At 43.9% G+C, this 26,635-nt stretch overlaps 2 protein-coding genes and 2 non-coding genes across 6 annotated transcripts; 1 reads left to right on the top strand and 3 right to left on the bottom strand.

Moving 5' to 3' along the window:
• Window positions 1-1,573: 1,573 nt before the first annotated feature.
• LOC123402405 (putative serpin-Z12) lies at window positions 1,574-22,811 on the top strand. Its single transcript, XM_045096327.1, has 2 exons — window positions 1,574-2,224; window positions 21,341-22,811. The coding sequence occupies exons 1-2, from the start codon at window positions 1,574-1,576 to the stop codon at window positions 22,604-22,606; spliced, it is 1,917 nt and encodes a 638-aa protein (XP_044952262.1). The 3' UTR covers window positions 22,607-22,811.
• LOC123402406 (catalase isozyme 2) lies at window positions 3,786-9,255 on the bottom strand. 3 transcript variants are annotated; one of them, XM_045096329.1, is made up of 4 exons: window positions 9,133-9,255; window positions 8,295-8,780; window positions 7,153-8,076; window positions 3,786-4,051 (listed from the first exon to the last, which is right to left on the bottom strand). In XM_045096329.1, exons 1-4 carry the CDS (start codon window positions 9,145-9,147, stop codon window positions 3,992-3,994), a joined length of 1,485 nt encoding a protein of 494 aa, XP_044952264.1. In that variant the 5' UTR covers window positions 9,148-9,255; the 3' UTR covers window positions 3,786-3,991. The 3 variants fall into 3 exon arrangements, with proteins under 3 accessions (XP_044952264.1, XP_044952265.1, XP_044952263.1); XM_045096330.1 differs by having other exon boundaries at window positions 3,891-4,127; window positions 7,106-8,076; XM_045096328.1 differs by lacking the exon at window positions 3,786-4,051 and adding an exon at window positions 6,764-7,029.
• A 744-nt stretch (window positions 22,812-23,555) lies between the features above and the next one.
• On the bottom strand, window positions 23,556-23,774 carry LOC123406695. Its single transcript, XR_006612354.1, has one exon. It is a non-coding gene; the product is annotated as a small nucleolar RNA U3 (small nucleolar RNA).
• Window positions 23,775-24,907: 1,133 nt separating this feature from the next.
• Window positions 24,908-24,978, bottom strand: TRNAG-GCC. The gene has a single exon. It is a non-coding gene; the product is annotated as a tRNA-Gly (tRNA).
• Window positions 24,979-26,635: the final 1,657 nt, after the last annotated feature.

Below are 26,635 nucleotides of genomic sequence, written 5' to 3'. Positions count from 1 at the left end.
CCCTTGGTCACAAGCCGTGCCTTGTACTTTTCAATCATACCATCAGGCCTAAGCTTTTTCTTGAACACCCACTTACATCCTACAGGTTTGCACCCATAAGGACGTCAGTAATTTCTGAGGTTCCTTTAGCTAAGATGGAATATATCTTGCCACGAACAACTTCCTTCCATTAGTCAGCATCAGAAGGTGCATAGGCTTTTGAAATAGTCTTGGGTGTGTCATCCACGAGGTACACCATGAAATCGTCGCCAAAGGACTTTGCAACCCTCTTTTTCTTGCTCCTTACAAGAATTTCATTGTCATCCTTCATAGGATTCTCAACGTGTTGTATCGCAATGGTGGGTTCAGAAACTACAGCTAATTCCTCACTAGATAGAGTAGTTATCTCCTGAATTGATGAGCTAGGCATATCCTTCATGGGAAATATGTCCTCAAAGAATGTCGCATCATTCGACACCATTATTCTATCAACATGCATGTCAGATACCTCAGATTTTACTATCAAAAAGAACTTTAAGAGCAAGTTTTGAGGACTACCACTCCAAAATCCTGATTATAGGCAACATAAGAAGTGGCAACATAACATCGCCGTAGATACTATTCATCGTTCCAGGCCATGAATTTGTTTTTTTATGCAAATCATATTTCAAGGTATTTCATCCTAAAATTTTACACACATACACATAATATCCTTCCTTACTTGCATATTTTTTAAGATTTTTTTGAAACCGAAAAATTTGAAAATTGAATTTTCAAAAATTTCAGCCACCATGGAGCACGGCCTCCAAACGTCCATTCTTGTGGCAACATAACATCCCCGCAGGCAGATACTATTCTCGCGTGACATCAAGCAAGTATAAAGACACGGAAGCGGCTGTAAGACTTTTAATATTACATTTCTTTCTAAGTTGAAAAAGAGAGAAGAGAAACCAGAGATGGATTTATAGTCACCCGTGGCACGGGCTCCAAAAAGCTTTGTAAGTGTGTAACATCAGCCATTAGTAATAAAGTAGAACTTACTTGTAGCTAACTACTACACATATTGATTCTAGATGACATGACAACACTCCGTGATCAGTAATTTGCTATATTATTAGACATCCTTTAATGGTTTTCGTCCCATTGCCACGTCAACGTGATTACGGCACATCCGTCAGATTCAATGTCAATAGTTGTCTATTTGATCTATCTCTGTGTTTTGTAAAAATAATATTGAATATCGAATATGTTTTGCAGAAAAAAAAAAGTGATGGTTTTTAAATATTGCGGGAGTAATTGTAGCGGTTTTTTCCTTTTCCAATTTTTACTTATACTCTAATAAAGTAAATATCTAGACTTGTGAGAAGAATATCTAGCGCGCGGACCAGCTGTACCAACTCCGAGTTGGACCGCGCCAAGAAAAACCGAGGTGTACTCGGATTATAGTGTTCTCCTTTTATATTTCGGCAGCCCAAATACAACTGATACATACACATATATATAATTAATACGCACGCGGCACAAACTATTATAGTGTGTGCGGCCGTCGTTGTGGTGATAGAATAGAAGAATCAAGGGAATTCTCCGTCTAGCCATGGCGTCTATGGCAGACCAGGAGAGTACCGTCTTCGGAGACGAGTTCGTGGCCGACGAGATCATTGCCCGGCTACCGGCCCGCTGCGCCGTGCGCTGCATCGGCCTCTCGAAGCGCTTCCGGCAACTCGTGAGAAGGCCGTACTTCTGGCTTCGCCACCGCCGTCTTGGCGCGCCAGGCCTGGCACTCCCTCATGCCGCTTGCCTCTATACGCGTGCTTACTGCAAGACCATCTACTTCAACGTCGTCGGCCCCACGTTCGCCTTGGAGCACACCGTCAACGTCGAGCACGGTAGCTGGTACGCCAACACCTGCAACGGGCTAGTCCTCCTTGCCGCCCGATCATCCCTCGACGGCGTCGTTTTCAACCCGGCCACCAAGGAGGAGGTGCTCCTGTCCGTGCCGTCGTTGCCACCAACGCAGGCTCCCAAGGACGACGACGGCTATGTGCTACGCCGCTTCCTGGGGTTTGGGTACGCGCCGTCGAGCAAGGTCTACAAGGCTCTCATATGGGAGTTCACAGATGACGGCGCCGATAGCACAACCACAACGTTGATGGTGGTGTCCTTGGATAGTACCGGCTGCCATCAAGAGCCGAGGACGGTATTCTCATGTGACATGGAGATGCTGTGTGAACATAGTCTACACATAGCGGACGGCAAAGTCTACTTCCTTATATACACGTCTTACTTCACCGGAGAGGAGGGACGTCAAGTGCATTGTATCAGTGCGACATCGGTCCTTGTTTTCGACGCCGACGATGAGGTCGCCACAAGCGTTGCTCTCCCAAAAGGGCAAGACGACATTCAACCATGCCACATGTTACAGGTAGGTGGTCGTCCGTGCGTCTACACGTGCAAGGGCCAAGACATGGTGCTCTGGCTACTCACTCCGGATCACCAATGGGAGAAGACATACACTCTGGTCAAGCAAAGCTCTCGGTCAAACGATTATTTGTTGGGCGCCTGGGACTGCGGAGAGGGCCTTCTGTTTGCTAAGTTCAAAATTACTGGTGCCTACTTATACAACCTCCATCAGGCCATTGCTGGGGAAGAGGAAGAAGGCGGCTGCGATGGTGACATCAGGCTGGAGGCTGTCTGCTCACTCAAGAATGAAGACGAAATGCCAGAGCCACTAAAAAATATCGGGGGCGTTCCGACAAATCTCTTGGATTACCATCCGACACTCGTATCACCAGCGAGTATCTTCGGCGATGTTGTTGCTTTCTCAGGTCGTTGTGAGCTCGACGGTATCTCATCCAAGCATGAGTTGGATTGGACTTTGGTGGAGAGAACGCGGAAGTTATTCGTAGAGCCGGCGATGCAAATGCTCTCAGCTGCATCAGGTGACATCTTGTCAAGCAGAACGGACAAATGTTGTTACCGCCGTTGGCAAAAGAAGGGAGATGGGAGATGCGCAGGTGACGTCGTGGGTGCACTTGAAGAAACCCTTGCCGGAGGCGCCCCGCGCGTGCACATGCTTGGGGAGCAGACCTGCCCAAACGGGCCGCGCTAGTCGGGCCGGCCAGACAACCCGCAGGCCAGGCACGACACGGGCCGAGCCCGACATGACTTAAACGGGCTATGCCAGGCATGCGGCACGCCTCGGGCCGTGCCTGGGCCTGGAGGCTGGACTCGACCATCGACAAATTCGACAAATTCTACTCCACCTCTAGATCAACAACCTCTGAACAACCTAACTCATGATACCACTTGTTAGAATAATCCGAGGCTTTTCGTCGATCTACCGAGGACCAAGCAATCATACAAGCATGACACCGAGATTTGTTAACGAGGTTCACCGATATGGCTACATCCCCGCGGCATGACTACAGGCGCTCCTCCCCGTGGCACCATCACAATACCGCACCTCCGCCGCCCGGACGCCGGCTCCCCCGCGTGTCTGTGCTATTATGTTGGTATATGTTACATCGTGTATCTACCCCCGCTATATATGAGAGGCCTAGGATACAAGTGTCCTATCAGGACACAACTCCATATCCTGTCTAAACACAATACTACTCAGAGTCCAACTGTAACCTACCTTGTACAATAATATTCGACACAACTCTAACAATATATATATTGAAGCTGCACATTTTTAAGTGTACAATTAAATATAGGTGATCAACCGTTCTCGAAAATAATAATTATAGGTGATCGACAATAAGGCGACTTTGAAACGGCAGAAGCAAAGGGAATACAGTGGTTCATAAGCTCGAAGCACACACTTTAGTTTAAGCTAGAGTACATGCAGTTTACTGTAACAAAAGATGGTAACTTATTAGTAGCATGGTAGCTAATCGACCACATGATCCACAGTAGCTGGCATGCATGGTCCCTTATTGCTGGCTGGTTCATGATATAGCACAAAGTTTACACAGAATGGTCCATCCATCATCCATGGCAGATCCATCCATCACATGCTTGGCTTCACGTTGAGGCGGTTCGCCACCTTCATCCCGCACGACTTGTCACACTGCATCGTCCATCCACAGATCAATCGAGATAATTCTCAATGACAAAAGAAAATTGAGCGTAAATCCATCGATTCAACATCTGCAAGTTCGACATCCAACCTCATGGAGGTATCTGTATAAATGTCTTGGTCACTGTCATCACTGAGCTTGACTTTACAGGAAAAAATTTCCACTATAATTACGAATGTGGTGGTAGAACCAGAACCTCCCCTGTTTTGTCAATGACGGTCAGCGGCAGTGTAAGCTACAGTCACTACCAAATCGAGTTTGATAACAGCTAAAAGAGAAAAGAGGAAGGGGCGGCATTACCGATTTGAAGCAATGTCTCCTCGCTCCATCTAATTCAGCCCCCACGCTCCTATCCAATCGAGATTTTAAATCGCCAAGAAATAGAGCATGAGGCCACAGATCTATCCAAAATTCCGAGAAATGGGACTAGGGTTTTGAAAATACTCACTCGCAATAGCTCTGCCGCTGCCGAGAAAGGCGCTCCACCACCGCGGAGAAGAAAATGATGCCTCTGTCGGAGAAGATGTACACGACGGTGCCGCTCGCCCAGTCGTGCACGGTCGAGTCGAGTATGGTCACACAGTCACCGGTCGAGTAGTGGACGGTTGACTCTTGACGACGTGGCCCTAGGTGGACCCCACCAGTCAGAGCACATTACTAACCAAATCTCAGCCTAACTAACAGCCAGCTAGCCCCGTAAACGGGTTGTGTTGCTTGAGCTATTTCTGCGCTGGGAGATGTCGCTTGAGAGCCATTACAATCAACGACGTCGCATGAGAGATAATTCAACTCAACAACGTCGCATGGGAGCTAATCGCTCCTCCCCCATAGTCCTTAAACAGGCAAAGTCCATGCATCTTTTTTTAGGAGTCACATGAATCTTCGCTCACCATCTAGCCGAGACAAGAGTATGGTTGAACAGAGTCATGGTGGCCCAACATGGGGTGGATCACGGCAACGGCATGGTTTCCTATATACACAGATAGTTGATTCCCTTCTCTCTCTCAAAAACAAAAAGGAAGTTGCTTCCCACTATTCTATTATCTTAATATGCACATATATCACCTCACCACAAAGGCTAGCTAATCAATTATTATTTTCTTTTTCTTAATTACATCCCTCACCCAACGAGCATACGTAATGAACTTGCAACCATGCATGCATGAAAAAATGTTACCTCAATACATAATTATGCATGATTTTTTTTACACTATACAATAACCACAATGATATTATTAATTCACACATCTACTCCCTCGTTCCTAAATATAAGTCTTTTTAAAGATTTCACTATTGAACTACATACGGATGTATATAGACATGTTTTAGAGTATAGATTTATTTATTTTACTTCGTATGTAGACCCGTAGTGAAATCTTTTAAAAGATTTATATTTAAAAACGAAGGGAGTATGTTCCATAAAACCAGCCGCAACGCATTCCCGCCACAACGCGCGGCGTGTCATCCAAGTTTTTCTGTGATCAAGGCCGTCTATCGTAGTCATCCAAGAAGCCATCAGTTCCAGTGGTCCAGACTCCAGTATCACGACAATCTACATGTCCCAGTCTTCTTCGCGTCTTCAACGTCTTTGTTTGTTTGTTTCTTTTATATACTGTAGGAAGCGTGCAACGTACGTGCAGCAGCAGTCACACTGACTGACTACTAGCTAGCTAGCCAGCACACGCGACACTGACCGTGAGACTTGCATGCCATCGACAGGGATGCGAACCACCTGTCCACACCGCATCCCGGGCGGCTCGTCCGAGATCAAACGGCCGCCCAGAGCCCGGGCATCCGAGTTATTTTATTTTTATGCGATGACATCTGAGTCACTTCGATCTTGCTAAGGTCATCTCCAATGACTGTAAGATTTTTATTGATAAACTTTATCATCTAGGATATATGATGATGTGGCAATAAATAAACGAAAAGAGAGAAAAAAGTTGTATGTAGATTAACCAACAACTCTTGCACAAGCTCCAAGGTTACATGGAGAGCAATTGCATTTCTTCCCTCTTCTTCTATTGGATAATTTAGATGCAACCACTGAAGTATAGTTATATGATCCCTTTTTGATTGATGATATATATGGACAATTTTATCATCAAGACTACATACAAAATATTGAAGATGCCCTAAGAAGGAAGAGTGACCGACCATAAAACCTATATGGTCTTCTTCAAAGAGTACTGTTGAACGTTTTTGGCACAGTAAATCATTGAGTTGGAATCTCAAACATGGATAAGTATGTGTGTTTCTTGTAAAGAAAAATCCTGATGATAGGAAGGACATTCTTTTTTCTTTTCATCCGGGAGCAGCCGCACTTCAGTGGTCACTGTTCTCACATCATTTTGTGCAATGCCAACTTCATGTAGCTAGGAAACCGAAAACACACTCATCTTGCTCCATCCAAATCCAGAATACGAAAATATGGTTCTGTCATCCCCTCCAAAATAAAGAACTTGCACGGAAGCTACGTACTTGTTGTAAACATATTCTCGAAATAAATATCTTTAGTGGCCTATCATTCATAAGCTGTTTGAAATTTTCTTTTACTGTCGTGTCATATATATATTGAAGCTGCACATTTTTAAGTATACAATTAATTATAGGTGATCGACCGTTCTCAAAAATAATGATTATAGGTGATCAACAATAAGGCGACTTTGAAACGGCAGAAGCAAAGGGAACACAGTGGTTCATAAGCTCGAAGCACCCACTTTAGTTTAAGCTAGAGTACATGCAGTTTACTGTAACAAAAGATGGTAACTTATTAGTAGCATGGTATCTAATCGACCACATGATCCACAGTAGCTGGCATGCATGGTCCCTTATTGCTGGCTGGTTCATGATATAGCACAAAGTTTACACAGAATGGTCCATCCATCATCCATGGCAGATCCATCCATCACATGCTTGGCTTCACGTTGAGGCGGTTCGCCACCTTCATCCCGCACGACTTGTCACACTGCATCGTCCATCCACAGATCAATCGAGATAATTCTCAATAACGGAAGAAAATTCAGCGTAAATCCATTGATTCATGCATAAATAATTATTGGGTCCAATCACTTGATGAATCATTAGTTACCTTGGAGAGGAAGTCGATCCAGATGACACGCAGCTCGTGGCTGACCTTGGGGTGCGCGAGCGCGTCGGAGAAGCGGCGCACGAACCTGTCCTGGCGGTCGGGCGCCCAGCTGCGGTACCTCTCCCCGGGCTGCACGAAGTCGTTCTCCTTCTTGATCCTCGTCTTCTCCCTCTTTCCAACCACGGGCCTCGTCGGCACGGGGAAGCTGGCCGGCTCGGCCTGCCGGAGCGGCGCGTGGCGAGACGGGTAGTAGTCCACCTCCTCATCGCGGTGCATGAAGTTCATGGCGCCGTCGTAGTGGTTGTTCTTGAAGCCGCACTTGGGCGCGTTGACGGGGAGCATCAGGTAGTTTGGCCCCAGGCGGTAGCGCTGCGTGTCGGCGTATGCGAACACCCTGCACTGCAGCATCTTGTCGTCGGAGTAGTAGATCCCGGGCACGACGAGGCCGGGGCCGAAGGCGAGCTGCTCGTTCTCGTTGAAGAAGTTGTCGACGTTGCGGTCGAGCACGAGGCGGCCCACGGGCTGGAGGGGGACGAGGTCCTCTGGCCATGTCTTGGTGTCGTCGAGCGGGTCGAAGTCGAAGCGGTCCTCTTCGTCGGGGTCGATGACCTGCACGAAGAGCTTCCACTCGGGGAAGTTGCCGGCGTCGATGGAGTCGTAGAGGTCCTGCGTGGCGTGGCTGTGGTTCTTGCCGCCAACGAGGGTTGCCTCGTCGTCCATGAGGCAGCTGACGCCGCAGGTGGGGCGCCAGTGGAACTTGACGTAGTGGGACTTGCCGGCGCGGGAGACGAAGGTGTAGGTGTTGACGCCGAAGCCGTCCATGTGGCGGTAGTCGGTGGGGATGCCGACGTCGTCGAAGAGGAAGAAGAAGGTGTGGAGGCTCTCCGGGTGGTGGGAGAGGAAGTCGAAGACGCGCCAGTACTCCTGCACGCAAAATTTCTCATATTTTAGTGAGGTCTGAAATATTTTGATTCAAACTGGTTTAAAAATAAATTTAAGTTGTGTTAGAATTCTATTAAAGTCGAGCGAAATTAGAAATTTCAAAATCCGAAACAACTCTTTTTGAAATTCCGCATATATTTTGGTGAGGTTCGAAACTATTTTGTTTCCGAAATAAAATAAAGAAAAAAAGTAAACCATGCCTGCACGTGGGACTTTGGGTTGGGCTTGAAGGCGTGGATGACGTCGGGGAACTTGATGCCGTCGCGGATGAAGAAGACGGGGAAGTTGTTGCCGAGCAGGTCCCAGTTGCCCTCGCGCGTGTAAAACTTGACGGCGAACCCGCGCGGGTCACGGATGGTCTCCGGCGAGCCGCGCTCGTGGATCACGGTGGAGAAGCGGACGATGACCGGCGTGCGCGCCCCGGGCGCGCGGAGGAAGTCGGCGCAGGTGAGGCCGGTGACGTCGTGGGTGCACTCGAAGAAGCCCTTGGCGGAGGCGCCGCGCGCGTGCACGACGCGCTCCGGGATGCGCTCCCGCGCGAAGTGGGCGATCTTCTCCAGCAGGTGATAGTCCTCCAGCAGGATCGGGCCGCGCGGCCCCACCGTGAGCGCCTCGTTGTCGTTCCACACCGGCTGCCCGGCGTTCGTCGTCGTCGTCTTGGTGTCGAAGCTGCTCGACGGCCGGAACTGCGCGCCATGCACACCAAACCCACACCCACGCAGAGCGCGTGTCAAAAAGATTATAGTAATAAGTACTCCCTCCGTTCTGAAATATAAGATCTTTTAAAGTTTTGACTATAGACTACATACGGAATAAAATGAGTGAATCTACACTCTAAAATATGACTACATACATCTGTATGTAGTATATAGTGTAATCTCTAAAAGGTCTCATATTTAGAAACGGAGGGAGTAATTAACACTACAAAATCTCTAGTATAATCGACATAGTATCTTTGTGAATGGATTCAGAAGAGCATGCTAAAGATGATGATGAATCAGTTAACTATTGGAGTGTGCATGATCTGCTGATGTGTACCTTGCAGGGATCCATCCTTCCTCGAGTGAGTGAAGTAGCGTAGCTAAGCTGGGGGTGGGGAGTGTCGCTCGCTCACTCACTCACTCACTCTCACTGCACTGATCTGCTCTGCTTGGAGCTCCATCCTGGTCTTCTTCTTAAATAACGGCGGGGGCGTGAGGTGGCGTGCCGCTCCGGCTGCCGTGACCACCCTCTGACAGGTGGGTGGGCCTGCATGGAGACAAGAGAGGATAAGGTGTGGTGGGCCCGCCACGTGTGGAGAAGTCTGTAGCTGGGACGGGTGCACCGCATCGACCGATCGTCGCCCCATCGTCATCTGGTTCCGTGCAAATACAAAAGAGGCTGCTATGCGTGCATCAGTGCATGTGTCTCCTTCTGGACAATGATCTGTTGCACTCACCCACCGCGACGCAATGCTCGGAACGTAGTGCGTGTGTGTGTAAAAATCGCGACTTGTGTGCGTAAAAATCGGTGATCAACGTTGGGGTGGATAATGATGATCTTGTCTAGCTCACTGGGAAAAAAAAGAGATAAGCTTGTCTATCCGAGGTGTCCTTACATGTTAATTTATTTTTCAGCTGAGAATTTTTCTGTACCTAAATATATATAGTTGGAAAGAACTAGATTGGTTTTTCCCAACATAATTATTTAAATACAAAAGGAGTATATTTTTAGAATTTGTTGAGAAGGTAAACTTTTTAAGCCGCAAAAATGATGCAATTGTTGAGAAATCATACAAGCACGTCTTCTATTTTGTTCACCACACAAAAACAATATTGTCACACTCATAAAATGTTACTCATTCATTCCATTTTATAATATAAAAAACATTTTTTTACACTAGCATGCAAGTTTGTTTCATCAATGAATTAGAAAACTCAAATGAACACTGGTAACCAAATTCCTGATAATAGCAACAATCGCACGAAGCTCTTCCAAGAACACACAACAAACTTAATAAGCACAGCCGACGTTGATTAGTGGCCGCTCCCCACCTTCTCGCTTCACAAAACACGCGGGCACACTGGTGAGAAAAGAACTACGAATATGGTCTTTTTGTGCTAACTCTTGGTTGGACTAAAATTTGATCGCGTGTCACAACATTTAATAAACAAAGCACATGGCTATGGTGCTTTGGTGACTCAGTTAGTGATAATCAAAACACCTCGCGCCTCTCTGGCTGATTTACTTATACAGATGGAGCCACTTAATTATCAGCTGAGAATTAAACAATGCTAACGACTATGCATCTTTCAGAAAGTAGGAAAGCTACTTGTCGCCACGTGGCAAAACGTAGTTGTTCAATTACTCTACCCTTATTACTTGTCAATATGCCCTCTTTAGCCAAACAAAAAAGCATGGTCGAGGATGTGTAAGGGCTCATTGCTTATTTGGAGTATATATTTGAACAAAAGCATCATAATTGCTGTTTTTTCATTTGCGCGGCTGAGCTTGTTTGTACCACAAAGTAATTCATAAATGAGACAAGAAGTGTGTTGCAGATGGAATGCATCCTCGTCTATCCTCATGGATTTGTGAGCAGATTTTCTCTACGTACAATGAACCCACTAGTTCATCAAGTGATATAAGAATGGCTTCTCCTTTTTATATTATGCTAAACATATAGATGAATGTTTGCCCTAGATAAATAATTGCAACAGTGGATCGAAAAACTGATTGAAATGAACACTAGAAACACATCCTCTTGATAAAAAACAACAAAGACATGAAGTTCTTCACACAGGAAACTTCATACGCAGGTCATACATTTATCATGGACTCTCACACCTTCTAGATGCTTGAGGGGAAGAGAACCAATGTAATTATTGACGAAAAGTGCCATCGAGTAAAATTTAGTCACGTATATCAATCAAAGTACAATAGTTAACAAAGTAGACGGTACTCAATCTGCTTATGACTAGTTAATGATAAACAAATCACCACGCGCACCTTTGGTTGATTTTCTTGTACAGATCGAGAGCCACTTAATCAGGCAAGAATTAATAATGTTATCGGTCTCCCAAATCTCTACACAACTTTAAGAAAAGTTGGAAAGGTATATTTCCGCTCCGTGCCAAATTTAGTTTTCAAATTACTCTACCTGAATGAATTATCAAAACGTCTTCTTCTACTGAACATAAATGCAAGGGGTCAAGGACAAGGGAACATGGCTTAATATCCACTCCTTTTCTTCGTGAACATGACATATTTCGAGAGGAGAGTAACTAGTACTGAATTTAAGCAACGCACCATGCATGAGTAGTGTTAATTTAAGGAGCTTAATTAAATTGAAGGACAAGTGCGCACATGTCTCGGTGCTAATATTGCAATAGAATTTGTGGACACGCGGAAATGAGATTCATATATTATTTCTCTTACAAAACCCTGTTCAGGAATGCTAGGTATATATGACTATGTTCATATATAATTTGATTATTCATTGTATTAGGTGTCCGCTTTATTATGTTCTACAAATTAATACAGTGAGTATGAGCATCAAATTATCCATGGTTACTGATAACGGTGAAGCTTGAATCAAATAATAGATGGAGCTATTTTATAAAAAAAGACTACAAAATCCTGAAAGTAAGTCGCTTGTCAATTTACTCTATGATCGTATGTTTCTCCATTCTCCGAAACAAATATACGATTGTCCTAGAAACTAGTTAGCGGTATCTATCGATAGAGGAATATTAGTTCAAAAGGAGGTGAGACACGGCCTATAGGACTTGGACGGTGCACCGAATGGAGCAGCACATGACATGAATAGTGGAATACAAGCTGTCAAGATCTGAGTTTTGATGCATACACAAGCAAACGTCAATAATGGAGCAAGCCACCTTTGGATCTTATATGGGGAAGTATCAAGCTAGCAGGTTTCATTTTGTGAATGTCACTTCATACATATATGTCTTGTTCAGCTAAAAAAGTAAGTTTTGTTTTACCACTCATTCAAAGAGACGACTAATTATTTGGTTCCAATGATGCAGAGGCCGAATGAGTTATCTTTTTTTGTTTACAATCTTAGAAAAGCTAATGCAGCCCTGAAAAGTAATGGTTGAATACGTACCTTCTTACTGAAGCATCAAAAAGAAAAGTATGACGAGGCATTACATTGCCATCATTCGACAGTGAATTGACAGGAATTAGAAAGAAACTAAGGATAGTCGGTATCAAGTAGGCGCACGAGCTTGACTGAAACTTGACGAGGAACAGGAGAGGTGCTGAGATTCGTCTCAGCCAAAGTGCATCGCAACAAAACTAAACCCATCCATCTAGATCGATGTTTCCCGCTGTACTGCATGATGTGATAAGGTCAGGGAGGCAGGATCAGTAGGACCAATTAGACCCTCAAGGAAAATATCTCCTCCACGCTGATTGGTTTATTCCAGTATTTGATTCCATCTAGAACAGTGTACCTGTTTCTCCCATTCCACAAGATCAATTTTGCTACAGTTTCTAGAACTATTAATAAGCAGAGGTATAGAAATTATGTGTGCAAGTAACAACGAATAGTATATCGTAAACTAGATAGGCATGTGTCAGGCTAAATGATGGTGAATCTTGAAGTTGGTGGCGTGTTTCATCTCCTATGGGACGCTCTACTCACTTGAGTTGTTTGTGCCCGAGTTCTACTATATCAAGCATAGGAGGTTTTTCAAGCTAATTTTATTCTACTTTATATAGTTTGTAGAACCTGTCCTCTACATGGTTCATCAAAATTTGTATGTAAAACTTCCTCAAAACTCAAAAAAAAAAATTACACGTAAAGATTGTTTCCATTTCCAAGTGATGATATCCTCTCATAGGATTTGGATTCTTAGTGTTATTTTCCTGTACAAATAATTTGATTCACATGACTAGGATCCTGAGGAACATCTTTTTCCTAAGGAATATTTTGCACTTTATTTTGGACAAAAAAACTCCTTCTACTCGAATGTCATGTTATTATTATTTTTGTTCTTTTCAGAAAAGAAGCAGATTCCCATAGTTTTCCAATCATGTAGGACTGATGAGGAACGTGATAAGGATCTTATGGTTCAAAGGAATTTCATGAATTGTTTTTTGTATCTCGATCCTTAGGATTTTTTATCTAGGTCATTTGATTCATATAATTCAACGCTTAGAACCGTAAGGGAAGTTTCCATCAACAAAAATCATAATGATCCTTAGGATTTTTATAGCTAGATCATTTGATTCATAGGATTGGAAGACTTAGGGGATTTTCCTTACGATTCCTTCGTATTTTTCTTTTGGAGGAAATTTTCCATCAACCAAAAGTTCTTGATACAACTTATTTGGGTTTTTCCATGGTGTCAAACACTTATCATCCAAATTCATGTTTTTTTTAGTCCTATAGGGTTTAAGAGGACGCGGTACACTCCAATACTACATTTATTCTATTCCTGCGCTTTTTGTGATGGGTGATTGATAACTTCTTAAAAATGATGGTTGTGTGCATCGCAATGATGGAGAGGCTGTGGGTCACCATACCTTTAAACAAAAATATAATATTCCTGCATATAGAGATAATCCTTTGACGAAATTTTCAATGCGAGGAGTAAAATTCAAAAAAAAAATCATACAAATTGAATTTGTCTCGAACATTTATCTGTGAGAAAATCCTGATGTAAGATTCTTTCCAACTCGAGAACCAAAAAGTCCACAATTCTAGTTTCTTTAAATTCATATATAATATGGTTTGAGAGTCATATGAAACAAAGAGAATATGAACCTATATCTTTTCACATGTTTGTGTTTGGTGAATCCTAGATATTTTGGACTGGAAGAAGTATGTGTTTTGCTTGATTCCAATAATTTCGGGTTGGGATCCTCTCCAGTAATGCACCGTGCAGTACCGTCGATCTACTGTGGACTCTACCCCACAAATTATTCTTTTTTTGCAGGGAATTTCAGAGAGCTTTATTAAGTAAAAGCATTCGGGGGGCAATCAGCCAGAAGACTGCTGATCAGGAAGCTAGGAGTGGATTCCAGACAGCTTTCAGTCACATTAAGCGTACATGCACGCTTAGCACACAGGTGTACAGGACCGTTAGCGGTTTTTATTACATGAGGAATATCAAAAGACAAGAAGTAGCAGAGAGCTCTCTAATTACAGCAATGATCGGTGCTACTACCGATCGGTCGATGTAGCTATAGTTCCAGAGGATAACTGACTCAAGACAATCGGATTCCAGTTGCTCGTGCAAATAGCCTCGAAGCTTGGCAAAGATGACACCCTCGCGCAGCACGAGCACCTCGGCAATGAAAGGATCCGTTATCCCCAAATGGGGTTTGCACCATGCACCCAGGAATGCTGAGGAAGAGCGGGCTACACCCCCATATCGACAGTACCATCCCTACTCAATAATTTTACGTGAGACCAGTATTCCTGGACCTACATTAAAGACATGCATGCATTAGAATATCGCCGGAAGTCATAAAACAAAATAATCCTATAGTAGTAGAGAATGGCGTTTGGAGGCCGAACTTCATGGTGGCCGAAATTTTTGAAAAATTCAAAATTCAAACTTTTTTGCTTTCAAAAAAATCTGAAAAATGATATGCAAGTAAGGAAGGATGTTATGTGTATGTAAGAAAAAATTTAGGATAATATACCTTGAAATATGATCTGCACAAAAAAGACAAATGTATGACCTGAAACGATCAATAGTATCATGTGTTAAGAAGTCTTAGATTTGTCTTTTTTGTACAACCTTCATTTCAATGTATTTTTTTCTGAAAATTTCCATACATGTGTGTTACGTGTTCATTTATCTCTATAGTTTTTTCAGAATTTTTTAAAATGTAAAAATATGAATTTTCATGAAATTTGAATTTCAAATTTAAAGACCTTCATGGAGGCCGAGCTCCGTATAGTAGCATTCTTTTTTTTGTTGAGGAGTAAATAATCCTATAGTATCCTTGTTGTGCTTCCAGAAACCTCCACATTTTGGATCGGAAGAAGTATGCGGCCTGCTCGATCAATAATTTCACGAGGAGTGATCCATCTATTCCTATGCCTAAAACAAAGACATGCATGCATGTATTCGTATGGCAGGAACTAAAGTGGTGAGGCGAAATTAAGTGGAATCGCACAAAAAAGAGGATCTTATCTATTAAAGTACAGAGGCAGTGCCCTCCATACGGGCGAGCTATGGATCGATGATCGCTAGCCGTTGGATACGCGCTAGTTAATTAAGGTCCTTGCATGTGTTCATGGCCGTCGTTGTCACGCGTGATGGTCCGTCGTAGTATCCTGGTCTGGCTACTACTACTACTCCCTCCGTTCCTAGATATAAATCTTTTATGAAATTTCACTAAGAGTCTACATACAAAGTAAAATGAGTGAATCTATACTTTAAAATATGTCTATATACATCCGTATGTAGTCTGTTAATGAAATCTCTAGAAATACTTATATTTAGAAACGGAAGGAGTACTAGTCAGTGCGTCCGCAGCACGCGTCGGACAAAAAAAACATATACGTACGTAAAGATGAAAGATGTCGATCGACAACATGTCGTGTCACCACCTAGCTGGCTATTCACTGCGGCCGGGGACCGCTACTAGGAGTACTTGCTAACTTCCACACGATCGATAATGGCTAAGAGCATGGTTAATAGTATAGCCAACTGCTGGCTATCTTATAACCCATCTTATAACTAGTTTGTATAATAGTTAGCTATAAAAAAGAACTACTTTTATCATATATAGCTCACCTTTCATTCTCATAAAGCATCTAGGAGCACGTGCTAGAGCTAGCTCTTCATGAAGAGCCCGCTTCCCTTCTCTCTCCTCTTCTCTCTCATCCAACTCAACAAAAATATAGTATTTTAATCCTTACAGCCTGCTGACTGTACCTTATTGTACTTGCTTTAACGAGCTAGCCAGCTAAGACATCTCCAAAGCCACCCACAACCCTTTCGCATGCGGGCACCGGCCCGGACCGCGATATCGGAACCATAAGAGTCATTTAATGCGTGTGTGTATTTATTTAGGCTGGTCATAGTGGGAAGTATCATACAATACTACTTTCATAGTGCATAATATTATAAAATAGTATCATAGATGTCCTTATTTATTGACATGCGTGACACATAGTAGCATAACATTTAACATGTTACGGTATCGTATGTTACTACCTCCGTCCAAGTGTATAGGGCATGCGTGTAGTTTTAGGTTATTAATTTAACTAGCTAAATATGTATTATATGCGATAAAAATTATATATTCGAAAACTACATCTTTGCATGAATCTAATGATATATTATTTGTTACATATAATACATATTTAAATAGTTAAATTAACGACCTAGAACTACGCGTGTGCCCTATACACTTGGACAGAGGGAGTACTTTAACCCTCTCTCTCTTCTTTAATTGTCTGCTACATAAGCATGTTTGCTAGTCCCAAGTATATGATACTACCTTAGTTACTCCCACTATGACCAGCCTTATGGTTTTATCTTAAATCAAAAATAACAATTACTAATGGTTTTGTAAGAGTCCAAACACGAGAAACGTCCCTATTGACATTCCTGGCTCACCCAGAACCTTTCTGGATCCCGCGACTACATCCTCCTGATTATCTTTCTTTCTTTCTCTCTTGCCTTCCCAGCCGCTCCACCACGCAACACCCTGCCGGAAGTTTGCGTCTCTGTCACCGCCAATGCTCTAGCAGGACTCCCCACTGCTTCTCCTCTGTCTCTGTTCAACCGCTGTCCTTCAACTTTCAGAATATAATCGGGCCACATTATTTTGAAGAGTTTATTCAAATGTATCGACCATTTCGGCATCGACCAACTCACGAGCAGTTAAAGGAAGATCTGATCAAACAACAATGGATGGTGAAAGAGGACAACAATATTGAGATGTAACATTTTTTTTTAATTTGAACTAGTGTTGCATGCGGTTATTTGAACGTACATACCCTTTGCATGCGGCTATTTGAACATACATACCCTTTGCATGCGGCTATTTGATCGTACGTGCTTGAAAAAAAATGAAAAGGCCGGATGTACGACTATGGTTGGATGGCGTCCTTTCGCATCCGTATCTACGGACTGATCTCTTTATCCATGAACAGATGCAGGAAAATATTTACGAGTTGCCGTTAAAGATTCTCTAACTACTCCTATATGAACTTCTGCGGCCATTAGAGGTTCCCTAACTACTCCTATATGTACTTCTGCGAAATACTGAAGTCACTGAAATACGTTCTCCTATATGAATTTCCATCCACTCCGTGGCTCAATCCATCAGTTAATCTCACCTACACTTTGGGAATCAGTTACGGAGGTCGCGGATTTATCAAGGGGCAGTCGATCAACAGTTCAACACGTTCAGAAACCTCGACAAAGAACTTTCATGTGTCCTGCATTTGAAAGAGAAAGAGAAAAATTCACCGAAGAGTACCCCTCGGTTTTTCTTGGCGCCAGGGCTCTTGGTCCAACTTGGAGCTGGCACAACGCTCGATATTTTTTTTCCAGAAGTCTATAGATCTTTATTTTATGGAGGCTGCTACGCGTCGAAAGGCACGCGAGCCATTGAATTTAACAAGATCCACCGCCACGCGAGCCGTTGGATGTAATGAGATGTACGTCTTTTCTTTACTTTGCAACAAAGACCCTGTTGCACAAACATTTATAACAGAATTTGTGTTGCAGAATTATTATGCAACATAGGTTGTGTTGTGATTTTTTTTGTAACAAAGATTGTGTTGCGATTTTTTTTCCAGCAAAGATATTATTGCAAATATATTTTTTGCAACAAAGGTGTCGATGGAAGAAAGTTTTGCAACATTAGTGATGTTGCAGAGTCTTTGTTGTAACATGGAGTATGTTGCAAGAAAAAAAATCAGCACTCGTGAGGGAGTATGTGCGCCGCCCATCACTACAGCCGACGAGCGCCAAAATCTCTGACCAGGTTGGTCGTCGCAACCTCCTCTTGGAGGTCGATGCACCGTGCTCGGCTCATAACTGTGATGGAGGTGGGCGGCAACGACGACTAGGGCGCCCGACCCCGGCTACAACTCGCCTCCTCATCCTCCTCTCCGGCGAGGTGGGCGGCTATCGGCGCCGGCATCAAAGCGTCAGGCAACGAGCATCTCTCGTTCAGTGCTGCAAGGATCTGGATGTCGCTACCACGTCTTTGTCTTCCTTGGTCTACAACAGACTAGTTGTTGCGGTGGTAATAATGCAACAAAGGATCAGTTGCAAATATAGTAGTCGTGCTCTATGCAACACGTGGCGTGAGGGGAATGTGGCAGACGCGGGAGCTGCAATCTGCCGGATGTGTACAAGCTTTTCCCTTATTGTATTAGAGTATAAGTAATAATTGGAAAAGGAAAAAACCGCCACAATTACTCCCACAATATAAAAAACCATAACTTTCTTATTTTTCTGCAAAACATATTCGATATTCAATAATATTTTTACAAAACACATAGATAGCTCAAATAGACAAATATTGACATTAAATCTGACGGATGTGCCATAATCAGGTTGACGTGGCAAAGGGGCGAAGGCTACTAAATGATGTTTAATAATATAGCCAATTACTGGTCATAGCGTGTTGTCATGTCATCTAGAGTCAATATGTGTAGTATTTAGCTACAAGTAAGTGCTACTTTATTAGTAATGGCTGATGTTACACTCTTATAAATCTTTTTAGAGCACGTGCTATAGGTGACTATAAATCCACCTTCGCTTTACTAATGGTTGTTGTTATATACTCCCTCTTTTTCGGTTAATAGGGCTCAAATCTGAAATCTCATCAACCAAGGTGAATTGCAAGTGGATGACACTAGTTTAAACTAGTCAATGAAATATTTCTCACATATGCAATTTCCAAGGTAATAAATGTAGCATCCTTCCTTTCATTGGACTTGCATGGTGGATGTAGAAAACGATGCATGCATAGCCACTCATCTCCTTTCTCTAAACTCTATGAATTAAATATGGCGTGAGACTCAAAGCACTTTAACTCAATTAGACTCAAAATGAGCCTAATATAATGGAAATCTGAAAATTTTGAGATGAGCTCTATAAACCGGAAAGGAGGGAGTATTGCGAGTTAGTAGTACTACCACCATCTCCGCTGTTAGATATCCACCTTAAATATTGGCGTGCTTGTAATAAATTGTTAAGCGATCGTAGCTCAACCATGTTTAATATGAAATACTACTGGATTTCTATATCAAGGATTGTCTTCCAGTGTGAATTTTATTTTTGTGTTCGAATGACATTAAAGGGTTATTTCCAATAATTATTTTATTCAAAACCAGTGCTGACACTGATCTTCTTTAATGAAACTTAACGAGCTCGTTTGTCTAATGGTCGTAGACGGTCATGAACAAAATAAAAAGGCCGTAAATTTTACAACCAATTATTTTGGTCATTGGCAACCTGCCCACACCACGTCAGATCCAACGTGGCAAGCTAACGTGAAAAACTTATGACCAAATGAAATGGTCATCGATTAGAAACAGCTCGGTCCATTTCAGTCGTCTATAATGGGCTGACCTGAATATTTCAGCCAATTTATTATATATTTTTATATTAATTATTATCAGCCACATGAGCCTAGCCCAACAATTCAGCCTTTTATTTTCTGGACCACAACCTTTTACAATCAATTTCTTTTTTTACAATTCATTTTTTTGTAGCCTCGGCTTTTTTACAGTGCAATCCATGCCCCTACACAACCCGAGGATGCTGAACCTTGGGCAAAATATATAGTTTTGCAGCCAGTTCAAACGATTGACACCTTAAGTTTAGACTAGACTAACTGACAAATAAACTAGAGGGCAAGGCTAATGCCGTCCAGTTAGTTATGCTTCAGGGCACCTGGCCTGCAAATTTTTAGCACTTAATTCTTCACCAACGTGAACTCACAAGTTCTCACTTGTGGAGAAGGGTGCATTTGCATGTATATGTGCTAATTTAGTCAAGCAAACCCAAAACATATTTAGCTTGGGAGAGAAAAAGTTCACCAAGGAAATAATGAAGATCCCGTAGATCCCTAAATGCAAAATCAGCACACAAATCTTGCTAGAGGTTTTCTGTGTGAATTTGAGTTTGCTAACACATGTCCCATGCGGTCTTTCAAGAGGTCTCTGATTGCATTTGTTGATGAGCTACTGATAATAATATAATCCATATATATTAATTAGAACAATATAGTCATACCAGATCTGCTAAGTATAAGTACATTAGTGTCTTATTTCGCTGGAATAAATCCATGAAAAATGAAACTGAAATTCAATCTAGAGAACTATGATCTTTGGGTCTGTTTTAGATCATATAGTGCTTTTGTCAAGGATGCACACAAAATCAGGGTTCTACTATCCTCATAGATAGTAGTGCATAGACCGGGCATCGCACAAATTTAGCTTCATGCACATTGTAAATTATGCAATTGCAAAGCAAAAGTTAGTTATGAAACTTACACGGATAATGATAATATTAACTTATGTAGACTTTTTACAATAAAAAAAATACTTAGAACATTAGAATGTTTTATGCTTGTGCACGGCCATCTAATAAATTTATAGCACAACTTCCGGTACAGCCGTCCTCCAAGCTATATTCATTAGTCCATTGTATGCTCAAAGGTGGTCAAACAGGCCGAGATTGACGTGCTGGGCCGATAGCCAGTATGCCCAGCCCATGGTGGGCATGGCACGATACATTTACAATTGGGTCATGCCGACACCTGGTCCGCCTAAGGCCTGGTCTGCGAGAAGAGGCATGAGTGTCGACACCACACATATCGTTTATTATTTATCTTCTCTAAATATTTCTTTTATTATTTTTATTTTTATAGGACAGAAAGATTTCTTTTTTTAATAAAAATATACATTATTGGTTTTTGAGAAAAATAAATTTATTACATATAGTATTAGGCTCATAAAACAATCCCAAATGAGACAGAGAGGCAAAAATAGATAGTAGTGCATTGGGCATCTAGCACTGCACGGCCGGCGTGATAGTGCCTAAAGGCCGGCCCATCTGGCCACGCCTGATTTATGCTGCAAACCCTAGCCCCCAGGGATCGACTGCCGCCGGCCGCCGATCGTCATCTCTTCCCCCGTCGTCTTTAACATCTGATAGTCCGATGGACACCAGCATGATCCTGTTTCAACCTTGCCGCCATGGCGCGAACCCACGGCAAACCCATTCCGACGATGTCGCGCTTCGGGAAGGCCGTCCTCCTCTGCTTGGCACTGTTCGCCGCATGGCGCCTCTGCTCGACCCTGTTCGACGCGGCGCCTCCTGCTCCCGGAGCCGACCCTGCGGAGGAGGTCGTGGTAGGCAGCGATGACGACGCGTCGTGCCTGCCTCTCGCCAGGGAGGCCGGCGTCCGGGCGGCGGCCGGCACGGGAAACAACTTCGTCTTCTCGCCGCTGTCCATCCACGCGGCTCTCGCCATGGTGACCGCCGGCGCGCGGGGCGACACGCGTAGGGAGCTCCTTCGGTTCCTCGGCGCGTCGTCGCTCGACGCGCTGCACCGGGTCCCGGCGAATGAGCTCGTCGGCAGGCTCAATGGGCTAGCGCAGACGTCCTTCGCCTGCGGCGTGTGGGTCGACCGGAGACTGGCGCTCAGGCCGGAGTTCGCGGCCACCAGCGCGTCGCGGTACGCCGCCACGGCGGAATCTGTGGATTTCGTGTCGGGGCCCGAGCAGGCGAGGCAGCGCGTGAACGCCTTCGTGGCTGACGCGACGAAGCAGCTCATCCGCGATATCATCACTCCCGGCTCCATCGACTCGTTGACGGCGGTCGTGCTCGCCAACGCGCTCTACTTCAAAGGAGCCTGGCCTGAGCCGTTCGACGTCTTCACCGCGCCTTTCCACATCCCCGGCGGCACCACCGTGCGCGTGCCGGCCATGACAACAGGCCGGTCGCAGTACATCGCGCTCTACCAGGGATTCAGGGCCCTCAAGCTTCCTTACAAGAACGATGCGCTGCGACAAACTGAGGCATTCTACTTGCTCATCCTTCTCCCGGAGAAGGGCACGCTCAGTCTATCCGATCTCTATGACAAGGCGGCGTCGACCCCGGAGTTCATCAGGAAGCACACCCCGGTGGATGAGGTTCCTGTCGGGCAGTTCATGGTGCCCAATTTCAAGTTCACGGCTGAATTCGAGGCGTCGTCCGGCATGCGAAAGCTTGGTGTCACCAGGGCTTTCTCAGGCGGCAACTTCTCAGGCATGGTGAGGGGCGAAGATGAGCATGGGCGACTCTCCATTACCAAAGTGTACCATAAGGCCACCATCGAGGTAGACGAGCAAGGCACCGTGGCCGCTGCTGCCACGGTAATACTCATGGATGCTGCTAGTGCATTTGAGGAAAGAGAACCACCGCATTTGGTGGATTTTGTGGCGGATCGGCCCTTCATGTTTGCCGTGGTTGAGGAGATGACAAGAGCCGTATTGTTTCTTGGTCATGTTGTCAATCCTCTCGCTACTTAACTGAATACATAATTACTCTATAAAATGTAGAATCCTTTGGCTGTCGATTTGAGTAATCGAACATGTGGAACCAACCTTATAAACTCAGAATCCCGACCGACAGTGGTACAATCAGACTATCAAAGAACTATGTGCCAGCCTTGGATATGAAAACGTGTACTTCTAGTTATGCCTTGCATTAATCTTGGATATGATTGTTATGATATTGTTTCAAAGTCTTAAGCAAGCAAACAATAAGCCTTCTTTCTTTGAAGGAGTGCAGAGAAGTGTTGACATATAAGCACTGAACTTAGTTTTCCGCAAGAAAAAAGGGAGCCTTGCTCTAAATTTCGCAGTTGGATTGCCATAAAAAAGTAGCAACACTACTGGGAACTTTTTTCCCATTTTCCCTCCTTAACATGCTTGCAGTTTTCTCAAAGGAGTAGTAACTAATATTGAAGATCCATGATGTTGCAGCCGAAGAATTTCAGACATAAGAAGCAATTGATGACTTCTTTTCAGACAGTTTGCAAGCTCCTGTTGGTCCTACTACCTAGCTCTAGCAATAATCTGGGTCATGGATTTTTGGATAATGTTTCAAACTCTTAAGTAAGCAATCGATTACTCTTAACCAGAACACAAGTGACCACATCTTCAGAGTTTGGGTTAGGAGCTTCATGCAACACATATCTATGTAAAATAAATTGTGTGTGCTGAAATATGTATTCAGGTCCTGTATACGAAGACTACTCCTGCGGAAACCAGTCTATTTATGTTTGTCACCCATCTTGGTCAATTTTCTCTCCCAGTTCAGTAGTGAAATTATCTCAGTGCTACTCTGAATCTCAGTAGTGGCAAATTTCAGATGATCCATCCGCTGGACTTGCGGTCGCACTTGAACACTGAATCTATGGTTTGGTTCGCGCTTGGATGCAGAGGAATTGCAAAAGGAAAATAAAAGGAATTTTGTAGTCTGTCAGACAACCTCTAGGCCACCCTGCACTAGTGTGAGCTAGGCAAGAACGATCCTCTACAACCATCAGATGACACCAATCGTGCATCAATGCCGTTAATCACGCTCTGGCCTAGAGGTGAGAATGCATCAACCAGACTGAAGTGCTTGCCTCCTTATCGGTAAAGGATGCAGCGGTACGAGCCTATAGAACAGATCCTGTTCAAGTAAGGTCGTGTTGTAGTAAGCCGTGCTTCGCCTTATAAACTGGTTTAGAGTTGCCTAAACAAGCGAGGTGGGACTAATTAGAAAGCAGGCATGCATACATGCAGTGCTGCGCTTCCTCATTTTGAACTACTTTTAATACATACTCATTTTGAACAATGCTTACTGTAACTTTTATTCATGACACCTTGTATTTTTGTTTTATTTAGCATTCATGTCTAATGAAATTACAGTCGACCATCACAAAAGTAGCAGACACACTACCAGGTTTTAAAGAAATGGAAAACATAAATGCAAGCACAAAACTGAGAGAAAAACAGGCGTGTTGTAACTCTGAAACATGAACAGACAGAACATACACTAGTTTGGTGAACTACATTTGTTGCATTTATATCCTTTGCTCACCCAGCTGTTCAAAAGTACTACACTGGGATGAGTTTTTCATAGTTGAATTTCATCAGCCATTAACTGGCATTCCCTCCTTTCCTAATTGACGCGCATTTATCTAGACACCCATGGATGTGTTTTAGTATGTAAAACCATGTGTATCTAAATGAATCTGCGTCAATTTAGAATAGGAATTAGTATATTTGATACTACTATCTGTTAAGATTAATATCCGCTGCTGCGATTGTAATCCACGCATGCATACACAGTCGAGAGCAGTAATGATGGTAGATATGTTTTCTACTTACTTGTCAATATCCGCTGATCAGCAGTAAGGAATAATAAATTTCAGAAAGGAAAAAGGCAGTAAGGAATAATTTATCAGCATCTCTCAAACAGGTAGTAAGGAATAAGTCGCTACAAAACATTTGAAGGAAGCAACTTTCAGCCCCCTTGGTTCGTGAAGGCAGGGCGACGACGAATGTCAATAACCTGATCAACAACAGAATGCTGCTCGTCGACGAATCCTGCAAGTATGTGCATCTGCTATCTATACAGGTTGCTCCGGAACACAGAAATTCAGGCTCAGTACCCTAAAAACAACAAATTGGGGAATCACAACTATACAGGTTACTCCGGAACACAGAAATTCAGGTTCAGTAATCCAGAACAAGATTTAGTTTATTTATAAAACAAGATTTAGTCACAATATTTTGTTGCTAGTTAAAAAATAACATCCCGTGAAACAAAACAATACATGCACCAGCCGGGAATCGAACCCGGGTCTGTACCGTGGCAGGGTACTATTCTACCACTAGACCACTGGTGCTTTGGATGAGCCGTCAATCGAGGGAGCTCTACTAATATTGATTAGTGCGACTGTCTTCAAAGATTTAATTACGCAAGTGTACCACAATTAGAGCTGGGTTAATGGATTGAGTACCGATTCTGCTTCAAGTTGTCACACATTGCCCTGATGTTCATTTGACCATATTTTGACAGAAAAACTAACCGGTGCATCCCGGCTAGTAAGGATTGATATGGCAAATAAAATTCCACGTGGTCATCTCTCTCTTTTTCCTAGTCTGCTTTCTCCCATGGCACCCTTCCATGGAGCCACCATCAGCCCGCTCCTCCTTCTTCCTTTCCACCTTTGTGCTTGCCATCCTCCCATGTTCTCTTCATCCACTCAAATGTCTCGTGTCTGCCTGACTCATCACGACATCACCCAAAGGGTCACAGTTCACACCTGCTGCGTGTGTCAAGGCATTCTTCTATGATGATCCCTCGGCACCTTCAGTTGTGGACACTCTCGTCTCAAATTGGAGTTATGTGTCGATGTGTGGAGTCTCATAGAATTCGAGAGGGAGAGTAATTAGACGAAGAGGCTTCAAATAGCTCGCGGATGCCAAGCTGGCACCGAATGAGAGGAAGGAAAGCGTTGTGGCTTGATTCCTTGGGCTGGCCGGATCAGGAGAGGGAAGGAGGGAGGGGTCTTGGTTTTCAATGGTTCTCTTGGAGGCTTAAATAGCCACACCGAACGTGGTCATTGCTTACGCTCGCCAATGTGATCGATGGCCATGGAAGGGATGTGGCGCTTCTCGTGCAACTCGATGGGCCACATGTGAGAGGTGGGGCATGCTCATCGTCGGCATGCACTTGAAGAGGAGAACGAGGTCAACCAACATCGCACTAAGGCTCGGCGGACTCGAGGATCATCTCCTCCACTTGCTACCATGATTCCGACGAGCCTGGCACTCGGGGTAGCAACATCTCGACGATGGCAGTAACAAGGGATCCCGATTGCGTGGTTGTCTGGAAATCCGCCGGAGACGAAGCGGGCATGCGCGTTGCGTCAAGCAATTGTGACGCTACTTAACACGGACACTAGTAACTTCTGTGACATGGTGTATTAGGTCACTCGCATCCTCAGATCTGACAACACATATGCTGAAGCATTGTGTAGGGGAAACGTGCTACTAAAAAAAAAGTAAGCTACACTATCTAACCTAGGAAAACTATGAAGAGGTGAGTAACAATCGACCTCACCAACTAGCTGAGTAGCCGGCCGAAGCAGTGTAGATGTTGGTGAAGTGCGACGATTCCAGTAGCTAGCTTATACCTTCCCACCACAAAGGTCGGTCGATATAGTGTCGAAGTAGACGACCCCTCCAAGGTATCCACGCATTCTGAAGTAATGATCCAGCAACACTTAGTTTTCCGGGAAGAATGGCTCATAGAAAATTAGAGAGAAATTAGCCTATCGACGTTCTATAATAATTAGAAGTCTAATTGCAAAGTTAGACTGGAGGAGAGATAAGAGCTTGTAGGTATGTGGGAGGCCTCCTCCAAAGAATTGTTTTGTCTCTAGGAGAGCCCTCCCAACATATTTATAGGTGGAACAATGGCCAAAGGGGTGGCCAAGTTAGGGAAGGAGATGAGTCCCTTCCTTGGTTAGGTCAAAACCTGTCCAGTACCCCCCTAGG

The sequence above is a fragment of the Hordeum vulgare genome, chromosome 6H (genome assembly GCF_904849725.1).
Source record: "Hordeum vulgare subsp. vulgare chromosome 6H, MorexV3_pseudomolecules_assembly, whole genome shotgun sequence".
Classification (NCBI taxonomy): Eukaryota; Viridiplantae; Streptophyta; class Magnoliopsida; order Poales; family Poaceae; genus Hordeum; species Hordeum vulgare.
The sequence above is the reverse complement of the archived record's forward strand: the minus strand, read 5'-3'. Positions and strand labels throughout refer to the sequence as shown.

Bases quoted from the DNA above. Each gene is read 5' to 3' on its own strand.
- LOC123402405 (XM_045096327.1), top strand. From the start codon at position 1,574: ATGGCGTCTATGGCAGACCAGGAGAGTACCGTCTTCGGAGACGAGTTC. The intron at 2,225-21,340 runs GCGGACGGCAAA...CGCTTCGGGAAG, and splicing joins GTGAACATAGTCTACACATA to GCCGTCCTCCTCTGCTTGGC.
- LOC123402406 (XM_045096329.1), bottom strand. The intron at 8,077-8,294 runs GCATGGTTTACT...TTTTGCGTGCAG, and splicing joins ACCCAAAGTCCCACGTGCAG to GAGTACTGGCGCGTCTTCGA. The intron at 4,052-7,152 runs GTAACTAATGAT...TGGACGATGCAG, and splicing joins GGATCGACTTCCTCTCCAAG to TGTGACAAGTCGTGCGGGAT.